General features: G+C 46.0%; 1 protein-coding gene and 1 long non-coding RNA gene across 2 annotated transcripts in view; one reads left to right on the top strand and one right to left on the bottom strand.

The window, feature by feature from the left end:
* PLPP3 (phospholipid phosphatase 3) overlaps window positions 1-20,352 on the bottom strand; it is an 82,323-nt gene extending 61,971 nt beyond the window's left edge. Inside the window, exon 1 of the mRNA XM_026498001.4 lies at window positions 19,746-20,352. Coding sequence (XP_026353786.1) covers window positions 19,746-19,884 — 139 coding nt within the window. The 5' untranslated portion in view covers window positions 19,885-20,352. The remainder of the gene's footprint in view (window positions 1-19,745) is intronic.
* Window positions 7,140-19,904, top strand: LOC123000997 (uncharacterized). The gene is made up of 3 exons (XR_006409437.3): window positions 7,140-7,282; window positions 7,635-7,717; window positions 11,137-19,904. It is a non-coding gene; the product is annotated as an uncharacterized LOC123000997 (long non-coding RNA).
* Window positions 20,353-20,729: the final 377 nt, after the last annotated feature.

Here is a 20,729-nt window from a genome sequence, read left to right as displayed (position 1 = left end):
GTAGCCCCATCTGGGTGGCTGACATAGGATTCTCTGGCAGGACTCCAGGGCTACTTTTCAAAGATCAGATAAACTACCACTAATCCATACTCTGTATACTACACATGCTATAAATCCAGGTAGCACTCTGTTACACGTTTATTTGTTCTGAAGCCTGCCGATTATCTGGGACAGATAAGTTTTGGGGGGCAGGGTAGAGACTAATGTGGAAGAGCCTACAGTCTGCCAGGCATCTTCTAATCTTGGGACAACCTCTAAGATAGGAATTATTGTCCCCATTTTGCAGATGAGGAAACTGAATTTCTGAGAGGTTCAGACCCCTGCCTCAGGCTGTGAGCTAGCAAAATGGCGGAGCCACGATCTGAGCCCAGAACTGCCCCCAAGACACATCCTTTTTCCACTGTGCCACACTGTTTCTTAGAGTAGAACACTTCAGGCCAGACTTAAGTTGGGGGAACTTGTTAGATGAATATCTTCATCTCTCCTCTTATGTTGAAATCCTCTGACAGGATTCAGGCACTCAATCCACAGTCAAGACTCCCAACTACTTAATTAAGCACTGTGCTAGGTGCAGTCTTTCATATTTTACAGCATCAAGCACATCTTAAAGACCATCTAATTCAACAGCCCCATTATTTAGGTGAGGAATATTAGAACAACAGAACCTAAGTGCTCTGCTTAAGGTTGCTAACTAGTGCCAGAGCTGAGATGACTTGAGATCACAGAGGAGGGGTGGGGTAGGGGGTGAAAGCACCCAAGGCAGATGTAGTGAGGGAGTGAGATGAGCAGAAACCAGCCATCAGAATGGATTCTTTTTCCCACAGGCAGAGAGGAAGGGGAGGGTGCTTTGAAGAGGGAAGACATGATCAAAGGCCAGAAGGCAGACATCTGTGGGGTGTGTCTAGGAAACAACGAGAGCAATATGGCCGAAGGAGGATGTCAAGGAGAATACCTGTGCCTTCCAAATGAGGCTGGCAGGAACTCCAACCTGTTAACAGTAGATGCCTCTGGGGATTAGAATTTAGAGGGCTAACGGGTGAGAGGGTTATTCCCTTTAAGCATAATCGTATTTTTGGAATTTTTTTTTACTATAAGAATATATTACTATGCTTTGGGATGTTGTGTTAAGGTTTAAAAGGCTTTGTAGATTACTGACACGTGGGGCCAATATCTGGTTTGCAGAATAACTAAATCCGTAGTATACAGGGATGCTTTAAAATATGGTACTTACTAAACAAATAAATAAATAAAATACGGTACTTAACTGGATTTAAACTCGAACTTGCACCAGATAAGGGTTTTATTTCTTCTGGATTTACCCATTTTCCAAGATCGTTAACTTCTCTGAGCCTACTGTTGCCATTCATGAAACAGGGGTAGGCAGCGGAAAAACCTGATGGTCAGGTCCCCCCACCTCCTGCATTCTAAGATTCTTCTAAAGCATGGTCGTCAGTACTGGTCAGAGCTGGGACAGAAGAACCACTCTGCTGGCGGAATGCCCTATTTGACAACGGTGCCGAACAGCATTCTCCTGATTCACCATCTGAACAACTGTGACATTACTGCTCTCAGCCTCCCAAATCAATTCTGCTTTGTCTGTAAGATGTCCTTGCTGCGCTTCTAGGCCTGGATCTACCAGTGTCCACTCCAGAAGAGTCACGGGCCGGGACCCCACCCAGCTCATCATTAGATCCCGACACCAGGCACAGTACCTGGTACAGTAAAGATGCTTAAGGAATATTTGTTGAAATGACACATCATGACCACTTATTCTGGGGCTTTTAATGATAAAACTAATTAATATTATTAATAATGGTAATAATTACTTAACGACACGGTACCAAACATAGCTGATGCCATGTTACAATTGTAGGAAGACAGATTTCATATTAACATACTCTTTGAGGCCAACAGTCACAGACAGGGAAAGTTACCTGGCCAAGGTGACCCAGTAAGTCAGAAAGTTAGGCCATAAACCCAGATTTCTTATCACCAGCTTGGACAACTTTTCTCTCTCCCTGAAGAACCCCACCTAAGGCAGAACCAGATGAGAAAACCCTCTCACTCTAAAAACAGCCCTAGCTTTTAAGGTAAGTTAAACTTTTTTTTTTTTTTTTGAATGGGAGCTATCATTGTTAGTACAAATTCAGTCTGTTGACCAAGTTCAGAACACTGTATGAATACAAAGTTGAACTCAAAATTTCTAACTGCATTTCATTTTGTTACATACCCAATTCTCTCAAGTTAGTCAGTACTTGATGGGCTGTTACAAACTCTAGCAGCAAAGGGTTTTCTTGGGTTTTTTTTCCATTCCATCACACTGCTTTGCAGAAGTACGTATTAAGTAGCCACTGTTTAGCTTTATAATTATACTTAATAATAATGTAGCTATTTATAGAAAGAAGACATACTGTGCCAGTGGCTACCTTACCATTGTGGTTGTAGAGGCAGCAGAAATGTTGTTTTTCATCTTGCTTCTTTTCTCTATTTTCTAAAATAAATTTTGTTGACATTTTCTTCAGTAAAAATTTTTTTGAGAGCATCTTTCTTCTTTTTTAATGTCTTATTTAAATTTGATTTAGTTAGCATATAGTATATTACTAGTTTCAGAGGTAGAATTTCGTGATTCGTCAGTTGCATATAAAACCCAGTGCTCATTATATCAAGTGCCCTCCTTAATGTCCATCACCCAGTTACCCCACCCCACCCCGCATCCCCCATTTTCTTTAATAAAAATTTTTAAGCATCTGTTATATACCAGGAAGTCATATCCTATTAAGACAGAACTGTACAAAACTGAAAACAAACCAAAATTTTCCTCCTAAGAAAGATCAATACAAAGGGCCCAAAGAAGGTCTAATTCTGCCCAGAAGAAATCAGGAAAAGCTTCACAGAAGGGGCTGCACTTGAACTGAGTGAGTCTCGTGAGGTAAGTAGTACATATCAAATGAAGAGAAAGAATGACCGTGGGAGAGCACGTGGCTTGGCCACAAGATGGAGATGTCTGGGACAGGAGTATGAAGCAGCGGGGTAGAGGGGGGATGGCAAGCAAGGGAATGAGGAGCAGAAAAGGTTGGCTGGGGTCTGATTCTGAAGGATTTCAAATATATTTAAAAGTTTATTTTGTAATCAATGAGAGGTCATAAAAGTCCTGGTCTGAAGAGAAGGACCTATGTGATCAGAAATGCAGTTTTAAGAAATGACTCCTATAGATTTATTGCATAAAGTATATATGGGGGAGAGCGGACACTGTCACCTAGAAACAAAACCTCTAAAGAAATATTTTCAGCCACAGGTATGTGACAGCATGCACCTAAAATGAGAAATAGGGAGAATGCAGAAGAGAGAACAATTTCAGAAGATAAAAAAAAATACATATATTCATTGCACAACACAGACATGGCTTTACAGGCTAAAGCATTTTCCTATACATTTGTGACACCATACCCTAGGGTCTCAAGAGCTGTATGAGGTAGGCAGGGAATGAATCATCACCCCCACCATATCATTCCTAAAGTAGCAATGATTTGCCAGGAGTCCCCCAGCCAATACAGCAAAGCAGGGAACAGAGCCCAAGACCAGCAAGGAGCTGCCTCCTAGACTCCATATTGGGAGTTTTTCATTTAATTTTCCACTCAAGACACCTGGCTGTGTTTTCTCCATCAACTGACTGTGTGTCTATCTCCTCATCTTCTCACCTGCCCCTTAAGGGCAGGCTCCACCTCTTGTAATTCTTGGTATCTCTTTCAGCCCTTGCATTTATCTCAATAAATACTGAAGGGTAGATAAGAGAGACAACGGGGTCCCAGGAATGTTCTCATCTGTAGTTTTGGTCAATAGCCAAGAATGCACTTTCCCATTGGGCTTGTGGGTATTTCCCATCCATCACTGACTGGTCCACAGTAGAGGAACAGCCCTTGCTATGACTCTATGATCCGAGGTGCCTCTTGCCAGCTGCTTTGCTGCTCTGCATTCCAAGCGCGAAGGATCTGTACAAAATGGGTCTGCTCTGAGTCCTATTTAACTTTTCCATGGGTCTGTGTTTGTCAAAGCTTCATGCCAACTCTGTCAGAAAAAGAAACGCCACAGAACTTCTTTTAGGAAAAGGAGAAAAAGACCTACTTTATACACTTGCTCTCATGCTAATCACACCACCATTCAAATCCCAGATGAATAGGAAACCTACAAGAGCCTGGGAAATACATAGAGCCTGTAACCAAAGCGTGGGCTACTTCACTCAAAATGTTGCATTTCCCTGCCTTTTTAACTCCTTTGGGGAAGACTGATAAGATTCAGCAACAAGAGAAGGTGAAGCTGCTATCCCCCTGCAGAAATGTCCATCCGCTGCTGTATGAAATGGGCAAAATATTCTCCTGCCCTGGCCTGTCCTTCTCTCCTCACGCTCTACACAAGCTGAGCTTCTCCCACCTATTTTCAATAAAAGTGGCTACAAGGCTTGAGTGACAAGCTCCAAGCCGATTCCGGCAGAGCACTTCCCCTGGAATCTTAGTAAATGATCTCTGCTGGTGATTAACTAGTTGAATTATTAATACAATGTGTCACCACCTACCAAAAGGAGTTGAGACAGGCATTGCTGACTAGGTTCAGAGAAAACGAAAATGAACTCCAACCTCCTCCTTCACAGGGTTGTTGTGAAATTCAAGTCAGTTAATAATGCCTGTAAAGCCCCTTGCGTTACTGCCTGCCAGGGAAAGATTCAGCAAAATTCATGCCCTTCCCCCTTCCAGCCTGAAGGTTTTGAGTCTAATCTCTGTCCTCCAGGAATTTTACAAAGCAACAGGCAAAACTAAAATGGGCAAAAGGCTTTAAATCCCAAATCACACTTGCAACACTTTACAAGGCCTGATAATTTCATTTCAAAACTTTCTGGCTGACTTGTTGGCTTCATAAGCTTATTATTGAAAATAGAAGTCAGTGCAAATTCCAATGCCAGTCTTCACTGCTGGAAGAAAGAGCAAAGGTGTTGACTGGTTCTTATCCCAGGCAGTCGACCACTTTCCAGCTGCAGGATCCCCAGCAAGCCACACGACCTCTCCAAAGGGCAACGGCTTCATCTGTAAAAATCAGTTCTAGCAGTATCTCCCCTTCGGCATTATACTATTTCATGCGACACATGGATATGCCTGACTATACCATAGGGCTCAAAAACGTTCTTTTCCTAGCCTTTTTCCAGTGGGCATTTGGAGAATGACAACCTGGGTGTAGAGGTATTTGTGTTTTGTTAGTTTTCAGGGTTTAGGCAGCTGGAGATCTAGAAGGAGAGAAACTGAGGCAAAAAAGCGTATTTACATTCTAATTCTCAGATGCACACATTATCGTTTGATGGAACTATTCACTGAAAGAGATTATTAATTAGTAATAACTGGATTCCACAGCTGAGGCCAGCAGAACCGCAAACATACAATTTAAGGCAAAATCGTAATTAAAGGTTCTTCAACCACCAATGGCCCTAGGAAAACTAAACCAAAAATCAAGATGGCTTACTTCCCCCATGGAATTGAAAGCACCCAGTATTTTTAATGTTTTGACCCCAGAGGTATATTTTAATTTCCCAGCCAGCCCCTGGGAATCATGCATTCACCCAATACCTACGATACAGATCTTCCGAAGCAATGGTTTACTAGGATGAGTGGAGCCCGTCATCCCTCCTGCCTAGTTATTGGAGTTGCTCTCTCCAAAGAGACTTAAGCGAGAAGCCCACGAAAAAACTCAGGTAAGTTGGTAACAGCCTTGGAAAGATCTTAAAGATCTCAGCCTACCAAGAGTTCCTCCCTATCATCCTAGTATGTGTTGCTTCCAAAGACAGCACCACGCATTTAATCAACATGTCCGTCAAGGCCAAGATGACGGCAAGACAAATGCAATGCTGAGAACTAACGTATTAGGCCATTCTTCCCCAGGAACCTACGGAGGCCAAATTGACCAAAACGGCTACTTTGGGCAAGTGTCTAATGAAATCCACTGTGCGGCTGACAAGCATTTCTGCCACTTCCTGTTAGTGGTTGCTAACTCCACAACAATGTGGGTCATTTGTGGGGAAGAGGCTACTAGCAGAAGTTCTAGTCACCACATTTAATGAAGCTGCTGCGCCCACAGCCACTAACCAGACAAGCTCACAATTTCTCCACGTGACCCAAAGGTTACACGAAACCACAAGGACAGCAGGTCAAGCCCATGGTACAAAAAAGGTCACTAATGGGGCGACTCATCACTACTGCCTGATGCGAGTGACAAAGGCCTAGTTCAAGCCCCTCTTCCCTCTAGGACATCTTCCCATGACACGGTGTCTTCCTCTCCTCTAAATTCACAGAGCAGCTTATCTATTCCAGGATGTCCAACCTTTTCACCACCAAAGATACCTGCCGCTTCCTTCTTGACCTTCTGTGACGTCTGGAAGATGTCCTCATTTAGCAAGTAAACTATATTTTAAATCATTTCTCTCCTTCTGTTCATCTACTTCTGTTCATCATAGAAAGTGCCAACCCCATCTCCTGACTAGTGGAGATAACCAGCAAGACCAGAATGAGCGGACAGGTGTCCTTCCACGTTCAAATCACAGCCCCGAACCCAGCGCTCTGACCACTGCAGGCAGGGCTGATGCTCCGGGTTAGTCTAGACTAGTTGCACACTGGTAAACGCACAGGTTAGCTACTTTTGAAGCGCTGAAAAGAGCATAAGATGCCCCAGAATTGCCCTAATACACCTTTACAGGTGCAGAGAGCCCAGGGTGAGAATCCCAAGTCTAATTCATTTTGGACAAATCATCACGTGCGACCAACCTGAGAGCCAGCACGCAGGGGTGTGGACAAAGGGGGCTTCAGAGGCACCCGGAGAACAAAAGCAGTAGAGCCTGGTGGTGAAGGATGGCCCGATGGGTCTGAAGGCTTAGGTCTTGCAACGTTGCAAAAGTCACTTGCCACAGAACCTCTGAGAAGTGATTTTTTAACCTCTCTGAACCTTCTTTCTATAAAACGGAGATAACGGTAACAAGGACGCCATCGGCTCAGTGGGAGGATTAAAGGAGTGAATGAGTGCACACTGATCTCCCCAGTGAGAAGCAGAGCTAGCACCTGACAAATGTCAGCAGTTGTCCTTGTTTTGGCAGGCCTGAGTCCCAGCCCAGCCCCCACACACATTAGCTGTGGGAACCTGGGCAAATCATTTACCCTCTCTGAGTTGCAAAACCAGGTTACTGACATCGACCTTATTCTGTTACTGGAAAGATGAAGCAAGACAGCGTCTCATGCTCCTGATAATAAAGGTGAGTCTCTTTTCCTCACCCTTTTTTCATATCGGTGGTTTAATTTTTTACGCACTTACAGTTTAATTTTTAGTGTAACTTACAACCTGACGCTGCAACTAATTCCTAAGGCTGCGTGCTTGGGTCTTACGCTCTTTACCATCTGCAGCATCCAGCACGGGAGTCCAAAAGACACACGGTAATTCTGACTTCTGGGGTGATCATTCTATACACAGCCATACATCTAGCAGGGAAAAGGGTGACTGGTCAACCTCATCAGAAACTATAGTTCTATCTCACGGTCTTAAAAACTATTATAAAACAGATCCTAGGCATATGAAGATCTTAATATCAGCACCCGTACTTTTAACAGTTTTCGAGAGACTCTGAAGATCCGAGGCTTGTTTCCATTTCGCTGGGGCAGGAATCTGCTTGTGACATCCGCGGACTGTGGAAGTATGTTACTCAGCGGGTGAGCGGGTCCAGCTGACCACCCAGCAGCTTTCTCTCAGTCAGCTTCATTGTTCTCTGCTCACTCATCTTAAACCCAGTGACAGTAGTGAACTGATGAAAAACTTTGCTTCTTTGTGGAAAATGGCTCAAACAACAAAGCGACACTAGAGTGGTTTCATGAATATGTTAATTCCAAAGGTCCCTGGTAAAACTTTTGTGTGTTCTCCTTACATATTTTAATTAATCGTAGGATATTTCTAAAATGGCGCAGCCACTATGGGAAATAGTTTGGCAGTGCCCTCGAGAAGTTAAACACAAGAGTTACCATGTGACCCGGCAATTCGACTCCTGGGCATAGATAGCCAAGAGAACCGAACATGTGTGCCCACACAAAATACCCGTAGATGAATGTTCATAGCAGCATTATTCATGATGGCTAGAACGTGGGAAATTCCCAGATGTCTATCAACTGGTACATGTATAAAATGAATGCCGTGCGGCCATACAAGCGAATATTATTTGGCAATAAAAGTCAGTAAAGTGCTAACACATGCTCCACAAACACGCTGCACATGCGTGGTACGGTGTGGATGAACGTTACAGACATCATCTCGAGTCAAAGGAGTCATTCACAAAGACCCCGTATTATATAACCTCACTTCCATGAAATGTCAAGAATAGGCAAATGTACAGACCCACAGAGCGGATCAGTGGCTGCCATGGGATGGCGGGACCAGAGGGCAGATGGACAGTGACTGCTAACAGGTCCGAGTTTCTTTCTGCAGTGATGAAAATGTTCTAAAATTGAGAGTGGGGATGGCTGCCCACGTCTATAAATATACTGAGAGCCTGTGAACTGCACATCTAAAATATGTAATATATATGTGATTTTTATGTAATTCAGGTATTATATCTCAACAACACTGTTTCAAAAATAGCATTACAACCCAAGAAACACTATTTCCCTAAACCAGGAGGACTTCCAACTGCCCATGTATTTTAAGGGGCATTTGAGAAACTAAGAAATTCCAGAGTGGGGGTAGAAAGGGAACTTACAGCTTCACCTGCCTAGTAAGGCTAGAACCATGAAGCACTTCAGTAATCCTACAAGACGGATTTCATTAAGCCTTCTATACACACTGCATTCAAAGAGTTTGTGAAGGGAATGGCAGCACCACAGGTCAGAGGTTCCCACCCAGGGGATGAGGGGCTACCTGTCCTCCTTCTTCCCCACCCTGCTCTTCTTGGTGTCCAGTGCTTACGGTCCAGCTCTGCCTCCGTGTCACTAGTGTCCCTCCTCTCTCTCCCATTTCCCTCTCCTCAAACTGAGCAATCTCAAACACAGCTCAGAGCAGATTCATCCTCTCCTAAAACTATTCATGAATATGTTAATTCCAAACGTTGTCTATAAAACTCTTCATTTTTTTCCTTACGTATTTTAACTAATGTCACACTATTTCTAAAATACGGCGCAGCCGCTATGGAAAAACCATTTGGCAGTTCCTCAAAAAGTGAAACACGGAGTTGCCATATGACCTAGCAATTCCACTCCTAGGTATATACGGTGTTTGGTTTCGAGATGACATTTTCCATAATAAAAAGGAAAACGAAAACAAAAATAAAAGTTCATTGGCTCGGCTGGTCCTCCAAAGTCAAGCTCAGGTTCCTCTGCTGCCTGCCATTTACAGCCCCACCCCACCCCCGGTCATAATCGGGCTCCAACCTTATCTCCAACATCCTCCTTCCGTCACACAACACAAACACACAAGGTGGTATTACACCGCAGCCTCTCATACTCACCCTTCCCAGGCTTGGTTGCGGGCCCACGGCTCAGCATCTGTTCCTCCCTTCGCTGGATTACCCTCTCCCCTCTCCTGGCACGTGAGCTAGGATTTCTCTTGCAGGACCCAGCTCCACGGCCTCAGGCAAACTTCCCCACTCTTCCCTGGGCTGCTGCAGCTCTGCCTCTACCCCTTCACATCAGCAACACTTAGTGTGTTTAATCACGTGGGTCTGGGTCCCTCTCCCAGCCTGAGAACTCTTACAGGTCAAGAAAGCCTGGGGGCCGAGCACATAGTAGGTGCTCAAGAAATAACCATGGAAGACAAGACTGATACTTGAAAGACAGGTACAAACCCAGACTTAATGAAATAGGCTCTCTAGAAATTACACTGATTGATACCGCAAACTAATTTGGGGGCCAGATATAAAGAAACCATCAACGAGAAAGGTTTCCTTCGTGTCGATATAATTATGTGTATTATGTGCTTTGGGGATACATAAACAGGAACCAAAGCATACTGCTTATTATGACAAGGCGCTTATACTGATTTGCATTTCTCTGCGAAACTCGCGAAGCATATAATTTTGTTAATTTGTGACAAACCTCAAAAACACACTTACCACCAATATTCTGATTGCAACATATACTTTCAAAGCACACAGAAATCAACAAGTTCCTTTCAAAAGTTTCCAACTGGATCTTATGTGTGTTGTTTGGTTTGGTTTTAAATTGGGGAATTTTAATGCAGATTCTAATTTATAAACGTGGATCGAAAGGAAGGATGGTTCCACAAGGATGCTTGAGAACCTGACCTAGCTTTGTCTTGAATGTTGGCACCGCCAATTAATGCATGACCTTAAGAAAATTATTGAATCTGAGACTTCGTTTTGTCCTCGGTCCAGTGAGAATAGTTTCTACCTCAAGAGGCTTTTAAAAAGCAAAAACTTTGAAAATTTGGGTTTTTCTTTCTTCTCTCCTGTGATACATCATTTGCAAAAGCAGGCGCCTGTTCAAGTTCAAATCAGTCAGCAATGATCTTTGGTAATAAGCACTTTCTAGAACAAGCACCAGTTGGAAGAACAGTGGCATCAAAAAACTGCCTCGTCCTTCAAATTTGCCTCATGTCTCTCTGGCCTCACTTGACCATTACCCAACGATCGGGATTAAAAGTTAACCTGATGAAGGGCATCTCGGCTCCTTCCACGAGTTAGCTATCGTGGACAATGCTGCTATGAACGTTGGGGTGCATGTGGCCCTTCTCTTTACTACGCGTGTATCTTTGGGGTAAATACCCAGTAGTGCAATTGCTGGATCATAGGGTAGCTCAATTTTTAACTTTTTAAGGGACCTCCACACTGTTTTCCAGAGTGGCTGCACCAACTTGCATTCCCACCAACAGTGTAAGAGGGATCCCCTTTCTCCACATCCTCTCTAACAATTGTTGCTTCTTTTCTTGTCAATTTTTGCCATTCTAACTGGCATAAGGTGGTATCTCAATGTGGTTTTGATTTGAATTTCCCTGATGACTAATGATTTTGAACTAAGGATGTACTGTATGGTAACTAACATAATGTAATAAGAAATTATTATAAATTAAAAAAAAAAAAAGTTAACCTGTTTGTCTTGTTCCCTTTTTAAGTGACACAGGCAAGAGAAAGAAGAGATTACAGCTCTCTGGAGAACCAGACCTCCCGGACAATACCAATTTCAAACTGAGAAGTAAACACCACCAGAAAAGCAAAATGGCATAAAGGCAAGACATGGGTTGTAGGCCCTGATCTTTCAGGATCACGGGACCATCACCACCCAGTCCAGGCCTTGGGCTCCTCATGTCACATGGAGAGCACAGAGTAGGATGTGGTGACAGAGGTGACAGGAGCTGCCACCACGTGCTGGGCACACAGCACCACGCACCATCCCTGGCACAGCCTCACACCTCCACGATACCCATACTATCTGATTTCACAAATAAGAAAACGGGGGCCTCAGAGACACTCAGTGACTTGTCTAAGGCAAGAGCCAGTAACAGCAGGCAAGCTCCCATCTGTCGGACTCAAGAGCCCGTGCTCCCCCGCTCCCACCTCCTGCCCTGCCCCAAGAGGCCTGTATTTCTGACGGAGATCAAAAATGACCTTGATGTGGCTGATAACGACAACTCCAAGAGCTACTGTCAGACTGTAAAGATTCCATGAACTAGGCAGTGAAGAACTGTTCCAACAGCATTTTCGTAATTTACACTGTCCACAGAAAGGCTCATTCAACACTCTCTGCGCTGTTTTGCAATTATTTATGTATACCTAGCTCCTCACTGCCCAACGTGATCCTCAAGACTCGTATTTGTGTCAGGGCACCTGGGGGGCTCAGTGGGTTCAGCAACGGAATCTTGATTTCAGCTCAGGTCATGACCTCAGGGTCGTGAGGTCAAGCCCCATGTAGGGCTCTGCGCTGGGTATGGAGTCTGCTTGAGATTCTCTTCCCTCTCCCTCTGCCACTCCCCCTGCTCCCATGCTCACGTGCTCTCTCTTCTCTCTCTCAAATAAATAGATCTTAATAAAAACTTTTTAAAAAGACTCCTATTTGTGTCCTAGATCAGGTCCTGTAAAACATATCATACACATTCGGACTCAATAAAATTGAAATGAATAAAATGGAATGAACTAGAAAAGAACGAGTCTTTGCTGCATTCATTGTACTGAAAAGTGGGCAGCAAGACAGATTCAAGGTGGCAAGAGCTCTGGAAAACCGAACGGCTACTGACCAGCTGGGGACACGGGAAGTTCCTAAGCCTCCCTGAGCCGCAGTTTCCTGTCTATGAAAGGAGTCTGGTACCAATACCACGTGGCTGGCCCGAATAATCAATATGATAATGAACACAGCTGCTCCCTCCCTTCCCCCAGAAATGCGGACAGGGCCCCGGATCACAAGCATTTTGGTCCTTTTCAATCCCGACTGTTCTTTTCAGTTCGGTTTTTCCCGGGGCTGTCAAAAGACACAGATAAGAGCTGACCGTAAGACAAACCATTTGTCCCAATTCCCTCCCACCTTTCCTAAGATGTATCTGTCCTTCTCATAAGATGATATGGCCATGTCCCTTTCAAAGGGGAAAAAGCAACTCACCAAAGACTACCGAGGTCCCTGCATTGTGACTTTCCCAGATGGGGTCAGAAAACCTGCCACTGATTTTCTTCGGCTAATGGGAAACACTTGTGTTCCCTCTGCCTGGTTTTTTTTTCTTACGATTCTCTTCACAATTTTTTCCCCTAATACATTTCAGGCAACTTTGTTGCCAAAAAAATGAGAGGATTTCACAGCACCATTGAGGAGTAAGAACAGTGGGAAGTATGGGAAAATACTACTATGAGTAATAATAGCGACATGACACCTGATAATCAAGATAGAGTGCTTTTTTAACTTCCCAAAGTCCTTTCAGAGTCACGATTTCACCCGAGCTTTCCCGTACAATGGTGTCACTGGGTCCCTTGCTTCTTTTCTAGAGGAGGACACGTTTCCGCCTGGAAAGGTGAAATACTTTTTGCCCAAGTCACACCCAGATTAGAGGGAATCCAAAGCTGGTATTGTTTCCACAATCGTTTGCCAGGCTAACTTTGATCTTTTAAAGGCTCTATTCCAAATCTCATTTATTCATTTCTCTTTTCACTCAGACACAAACTTCAATATCTCAAAAGAAAATATTTACAGAGTTAACACCTCATTTTTCCGAAGTGGTCACTAGGCGGGCAACTCCCACTACACAGAACTCAGTTTAGGACCCAGAAACAAATAAAACTCCCAGCCTCTCAGCAATTAGGAGACACCACCAAGCCCCTACACTAAAAATCACCAGAGACCTTCAGGCCTGTACCCAGAGGTAATTTTTCCTTTTGAACGAATTCTAACAAGCTTCATTATCTTTGCTGAAAGACAGGTGTGCTGGCCACAAATGAAAAAAACCTAACGATGTGAAAAGTGCCAGAACATTCAGTCCAGGGACAAAAAGCCCAGGACACAGCCAGTTGCCCTTAAGACACTGGCTGTTAACACAATGATGCTCTGACTGGCCTGATGAGAATCAGCAGAAGCTTTGATAGAATACAGACTCCCAGGCCCTGGCCCAACGCCTGCTGAACGTGAATCTCCTGAGAAGGAGCCTGAGAATCTCTATTTCACACCAGATGGGTCTTCTTATTAGTAAGTCTGTGAGATGTCGATACAGCAGACATCCCCCAAATAAGTGATCCCTCCTCCAATAATGTGTACTGGTTGAACTGCCTGCACAGGGAAGAAGTCCTTGACTCTGGTCTCATTAGCATCATACTGCAGCCAGCTGGGCTTGCCAGCCCAAACAACTGCACAGGAAGGGGAAAGAAAGAATCCAAAATTGACAGGAAATCAAACAGGGCTACAAGTGGAAAAGGCCACCAAGTCTGGCCTTAACAGTCTCCCACAAAGACAGCTACACCCCCATGGTGTCTCTCTTAAGTACTCGAGAAAGCTGGGGAAGAAAGAGCTAAGGGGGAAAAAAAAAACCCCAAAAACCAAACAGCAAAAACAAAAAGACCCTAGCCATTCTGGACAATGAGGAAATAGAGGTTTTCAACCATTCTGGAAAAGTCAGCATGGCTTACCTACAAAATGGAGGTTCCCTCCTTTATTTCAACCCATCCGAGATGCTTGGCTGGACAGTTCACCAGTTGATTAATGAAAATCTATTTCTATATTCTGTGGTTCGCATGGTAGATTAAATGATCAAAACCTATTATTAAAAACACGTACTTAGTGAATATAATAAGAGTAACAAAAAAAGAGGGAAAGTTACCTGTTACGCTTGTTTGCTTGTGATTGTAGCTGAGCCTTCAACAACAGAGCTTTGAACTGCACAGGTCCACTTACACACAGACTTTTTTTAATACAGTACGGTACTATAAATGCATTTTCTCTTCCGTATGATTTCCCTAAGAACACTTTCTTCTCTCTAGCTCACTTGATTGTAAGGACACAGTTTACAATCCATATAACACACAAAATACGTGGTAACTGATGTTTACGTTACCAGTAAGGCCTCCGGTCAATGGTACGCTGTTAGGTTTTGGGAAGTCAAAAGTCATATGCATTGTTCAAGGGTCAACTGTACTATAAATTTCAGGAGGCAGGTTGGGGGACACATGCGGCTAAGGAAAAATCTAGCTGGTTTCTCAGCATAGTGGGTTAACTTTAGGAACAGTGCTTACTTTCTCTCCAGAATGAATACCAATATAAGCTCATTGTCAGCATGCATTCTTCAGTTAATAAACGTAACAATTCAATCGATGATGAATGGTCTAACGGAATGACGGAATGACCGGGTTTCTACATCACAGTATGTATCTACCAGAACAGAATCATAAAACTGTTAGTGCTAGAAGAGGTCTGAGAAGATGATCTAGGCCCTTCCCTCTATTGCAATAATGAAAGAACCCAGGCCCGGAAAAGTCAAGCGCCTTTCTCCGACGTTACAGGGCGACAAAGCAGCAGTCCCAGGCCAGAACTCCTATTTCTAGGCTCATCACTGTTGCGGTGACTCACGGAGGTAATGTACAACGAAGAGCCAAGCAAGTGCATGCACGAGGGAGACATTCAACAAATGGCTCATTCCTCTCTGCCAGAAATCCATCACAGAACGTTGCTTAGCAGCTTTGCGTATCAGATGTGATCCTGCCCAACCTGCCATTTACCAATGGGGAAAAGAACACCCTGAGATCCACAGAAAACCAACTTGTCCACAACCACACAACTGGATAGTGGCATTGGCCAGCCTGGAACCTGAAGCTTCTGATTCCGAGTCTCCTGTTCTTGCTCACACTGCCTCTCTTTCAGGATGAAAAGGGAGTAATTTAATAATAACACTAGATGATGTTATATAGCCCATCTACGGAACCAGTTCTAGGAATTTTGTCTCAACCATTTAACTGAAAATCAAAAAAGGCCAAGAACATTCTGGAACCGCTAAATTACACAGCATGGTTGCTGAGCATCCAAATCCTAAATTTTTACCTGTTTGAGTTTCTTTCCCTTCGCTTCACAGTACTCCACCCGTTGACTGCATTTCCTAGTGGGGAACGGCATGGGAGTCCGGCCTTTCAGACTCAACCTGACCAAGCACCAGCTTCTTCCAACGCCTCGCAGCCCTCCTGGTGTAAGTTCAGCTCACCTACCCTCTAGTATCAAAAGCCAAATGAGGAACAGGTTTGTTTGTTTGTTTTTTTAACAAAAGAACCTTCTCTAAAGAGGGCTCAGGGTACACAGTGCAGATAGCTGGCTCCAGAGCTCTGCTCGGTTTTAGGGGCTGCCCTCTCAGCTCAAGTGTAGAGTGGACATGAATGGGAATCATCTGTCATCAACTCACTGGGCCAATGTGACATTCTCCTAGTTAAAGTGCAGCCTTACGGTCTTCACTGTAATAATATTACTGGGTGTTTATTTCATGGTCTCATCTATCTATGACTCTGAGACACGATGTATGAAGACAACCACAAAGCCTTCACCCAGGGCTCCGGGTTATGAATCCCCTGCATTTGCCCTTGCATTTGCCTAAGACTTGAGAGATTTCTTCTGATCCTTACAGCAACGGAATGAAGCGGCCAGTCTGCTCACCATTTTGCAGGGGAGCTAACTGAACTCAAAGGATGAAGGGCCTTGAGCAAAGTCCACATAGAAAAAGCTGACCTGTCTAAAACTGCCAAGGCCTCCAAGGGCACGGGTTGGAGGGAGGCACTCAGCAAAAAGCTGAGATGAGGGACAGGAGAGAGGGAAAGCGGGGGCACACTCGGCACGGATTTACCAAATCTCTGCCTTTTGCTCCAGCCACGTACTGCTGGTGTTCTTTCTGGGCAACCACTGTCTCAAGGGGTAAAAAAGTGCCCTCAAAAATCTGGTAACTAGTCTCAGAACTAGCTCCAAATCCAAACAAGGCTGTGGAGCAACAAGACTGCACCCCTGACCAGAAGAGTTCAACCACCTCTACCCATTTGCTTTGGCGCAAATAGGTGACCTCGGAAATGCGGGAGAGGCAGGACTTTCTGCAAACAGCTTTGGGATTTTCTGCTAAGAATCTCGAGTCTGAAAGGCAGATGGACTCCAGTCTTGCTAACTGAGAATCAGGCATCCACCCAAGTCGACTTCACAGTGCATCTCAGAGCTTCCTGCCTGACACATGGTTTTCTCACCTATGAAATGGAGAAGCTTACATGCGGACAGTACACACATGTATATAAAGAGGAGGCTAGCAGAGCTTAGACGGCACACGCTTCTCCCTTTTTGCCTGGGAACAGCCTCTGCGGCTCTCCTGTCACCTGGTGTCCAGAACCAACTGCCGGAAAAACAGGAGGTGGGGCATATTATGTAATTGAAAGGAAAACAAAATCAATTTTAGAAAGACTAGCACACAAAGATTCTTAACTGAATTTATAAAAGCAATTAGTTGGCAAAGACAGCTGTTCAATGGGAGGTAAACTCCCTCTGGGGTTCTCAGACACCAGATTCTTTAGGCCTTCAAACAAGAGTGGACTTTTGTTTTCTGCTAAGAACTTCATATTCCAAGAAGGTATGTGAAACAAGTTCAACTGCTCACATATTTCCACTCACGTAACACTTATGTAGCACATCAGGTTTTATTTTTTCCAGATACAAGGAGATGACGCTTGGTATATATTCCTGTGAGAGAATAAACAGAAAACTATGTTTCTCTTTTTTACTGTATTAGTGCCCTGTAATCCAGACCATATGATCAATAAACTATATAAAAATTAAATCACACTGACAGTCTTAGGCAAAAAGTGAACCAAGAAGAAACAATTTTTTTTAGGGCTGTCATGTAGGGGATATTAAAATCACATGTTGTGTTAATAATTTTCTTTTGGAAGCCAAATAGAGTTCTCCTGCATAAATTTCTCAAGTATTTACCTTACAGTTTTTCCTACTGAAGGTAGGTGAGGCATTAAATTAGTGATGTTATATTTTGGTCTATGCCTAGGGGAGACACTGATAAGTCACTTTGAAAATGACTTTGTTGGCGCGTTTTTTTGTTTTGTTTTTAACAGCAAGGCATACCCTTTAAATAGATAGCTATGTGCCTCAGAATAAAATGCGGGGACCAGTTACCACCTTTTTGAGGTAAACAAAATAATTGATTCCAACAGACCAACAGTGAGTAAAGATCCTCGATAGCTTGGCAGAGGATATTAGCTTTCGGGGGCCACAGGGAGAGTTGGGGCAGATGAAGTGAAAGGTGCAAACATCCACCTTGTACCTTCAATGTACAACCCTGTCCCTGGCTAAACTAGAGCTGATAGGTGTGTCCTCCGGCAAATTCCTTCACACCTCTTTTCCCTTTAATAAGAATGCACCATCTCTCGGGCCTGCCTTCTGAAATCAGAAGACTGGAAGAGGGGAGGAGAACAATGAAACTGCAAAGGCTGTCAGGCGTGTTCTAGCTTTGCTGTCCTAATCACAAAGTAGGAGGTAGGAGGGTACTCAGCACAGGCCGTCTGGGAAGAGTTTACCTTACCACCAACAAAACACACCAGTAAATACTGGGAAGCCCCAGACAAGTTTACAGCAAACAGTTTGAATGTGTTTAGTGTTCTCCTTGTACTCCCCCAGGACCAGGGAGGGCCTTTTAAAAATTCAATAGCTTGGCAGCTGACTTTAAATCCTCATCTTCCCACTGTGCAGGCTAATAAGCCAGCGGCCCACAGGAAGGCAGGCCCCCCAGTGACAATTCCTTTACATAGCACCTTAACGTCTAATTTCTATGAAGAGGTGGGAAGGGGATTTGCCACCTGAACTAGTCACCTCTCTTCCCTTCCACAGAGCACGATTTTAGCCACAGCTGTCTCTCTGTACCCCAAGGGGGCCATTCTTGTGTTTTAATAATTCTAAGTGTCCCATCTTCCTTTGACTCCCAAACTCACTACGGACAGTGAAGCCAAGGACAGACGGACCTCAGGGAGGACCTTGCTGCAGAAAGACTCATGAAACACAAGAGAAGGGTAACTCCAGCCCACTAAGTCTCTGGTTCGCACAATCTGCTCGGACAAATCCATTTCAAAGGGGACTTACGTCTCCGTGCAGGAGTTCTATTTTAAGGGAACTGAATTGAGAACACAGATGTTTCTTCAGTTAGCAGAGTTGGCAGAACAGCTCCTGGACCAAATCCGAGTTCTTAATGCAGGAAGGGGCCTTAGGAGAGCATCTAATGCAACCCACTCACTCAACTGATGAGGAAACCGAGGCCCAGGAGGCAAGGAGGTGGCACGCCCAGCAAGTGGCAGAGTAGCACTGTTCTGACGACAAGTCCTGTGCGCTTTCCATTACACCATGAATCGCTTAAAAAAAAAAAAATCTACTCTGACTTCAACCTTGGAACTCCTGTAGATTCATGTCAATAGCTTTCTCCCCGCCCCCGCCAAGTTCATAAATCCTCCTCACTCCCCGCTCAATTTTTTTAGCGCCCCCCCCCCCCGCTCTTCGGGCTGGGGCATGCAACTAGTTTGGAAAACAGAAATGGACCATGGCCTTAACTTTCTGAGGCTGCAGTTAATCGTGGTCCTCAAACACGATCCCGATCTTGGATTGCTTTCCCAGCGCCTCAGTCTCCTAATCGGTGAAATGGGGCTCCTCACCCATCCCGTACAGGGTCGGAGAGAGGGCTGGTTGAAACTAAGTCCGGGACACCGCCTACCACTGGCACATAGTAGGCGCCTAACAAGTGGCAGCTGAATGGGTGCCCTCAGCAAGCCCCCGGGGCGCACCTTCCAGCCCCCCGGGGGGCGTGCGGGGGGGAAGACGGGGAAAGGCCAGCTCGAGTCCGGCCGGGCCGAGGCGGCGGGAGAGGAAGGGTTGGGTGTTTACACACAGCCAGCGAGGAGGCAGCGCGGCTGCAGGCAGGGGCCCGGCGCCCCAGGAGATCCATTTTACTTGGATGGGGGCACCCAGCTCAGCGCGGGCTCCGGGTCACGGTTCCGCCCACCGCCCTGCGCTAAGGGGCCGAACCCACACCTTCCACCCGACCCTGCCTGCGCCTCCGGCCGGAGGCGCCTCCTAAGGGGCCGGGCTCCCGTGGCCCGGGAGAGCCTGAGCGCGCCCCACGCCCGCTTCCAGGCCGGGAAGTCGGCGGCCCGGGGAAGGGCGGGCGCCGGGGCTCGGGGCGGCGCGAGGGCTCCGGGACCGGGCTGGGGGCCCCCGGGGCTGACGGCGCGGGGCCGGGCTCACCCATGAAGAGGCAGAAGAGGTCGAGGCAGACGAGCAGCACCCGCTTGCTGCCGCCCTTCCTCGGGTTGTTGTTGAGCGCGGGGCTGCCGCCGTTCTTGCTCTCCGGAGCGATCGCCTTGTCGTACTTGTAGTTTTGCATGGCGCTGGCTGCGGCGCGAGCCTCCGGCCCCGCGAAGACGCCCGGCGGCGGCAGCCACACACCCGCGCGCCCGGCCCGCCTCCCGGCCGCGGCTGCTCCGGGACGCGGAGGGTCGGCCCCCGGCTCGCGGCGCGGCGGAGACGGTGCAGCCCGCCGCGCGCTTCGCACTGCAGCCCGGGCTGTTTGCTGCTCCCCGCTGCTCCTCTGCGCTCCTCTCTCAGCCCCAAAGCGTCCGAAAGTCCAGGGGGAAGAGAGCCCGCTGCCGAGCAGAGACTGCTGCAGAGCTGTGCTGCCCGGGGCGTGCTGGGCTGGCGCGTGTCCGGCTGCGCGAGCGGGTGAGTGGGCAGCGCGGGCGCTCGGCCACCTTCCTCGGGGGCTGCTTACTTAATGAATGGGAGCTGCTCCGAGCCCGGCCGCTCCGGAGCGCCTGCCCCAACTCCAACTTTTCCTCCTCCTCCTCCTCCTCCTCCTCCTCCTCTTCCTCCTCCTCCTGCTGCCGCCGCGGCTGCTGTTGTGGTCGCCTGGGTTTGTTTCTGCACTTTTATTGCACGAGGTCCTTTTAAAAAGAGAGAGAGGGGGACAGAGGGAAAGACGGACCTCCTTACTTGGCTCTGAAGAGATCCCGAAAGCACAGCCCCTTCCTTAAGCTGCCTAAGACGTAGGATAATTAAGGCCACATTTTCCCCCACCCCCTTCAAAAAAAAAAAAAAAAAAAAATCCTAAAAGGAAAAGTTACTCTCAAACCAGAGAATCCGGGAGCCCCTAGCGTTCAGAAACACCAAGTTGTCACAAAAAGAAAACTGTGTAAATAAAAAGAAACATTTTCTTGTTGGCCTTGGGTCGGG

The sequence above is a fragment of the Ursus arctos genome, unplaced genomic scaffold, assembly GCF_023065955.2.
Source record: "Ursus arctos isolate Adak ecotype North America unplaced genomic scaffold, UrsArc2.0 scaffold_12, whole genome shotgun sequence".
Taxonomy (NCBI): Eukaryota; Metazoa; Chordata; class Mammalia; order Carnivora; family Ursidae; genus Ursus; species Ursus arctos.
Note: the sequence above shows the minus strand (reverse complement) of the source record. Positions and strands in the feature narration are given on the sequence as shown.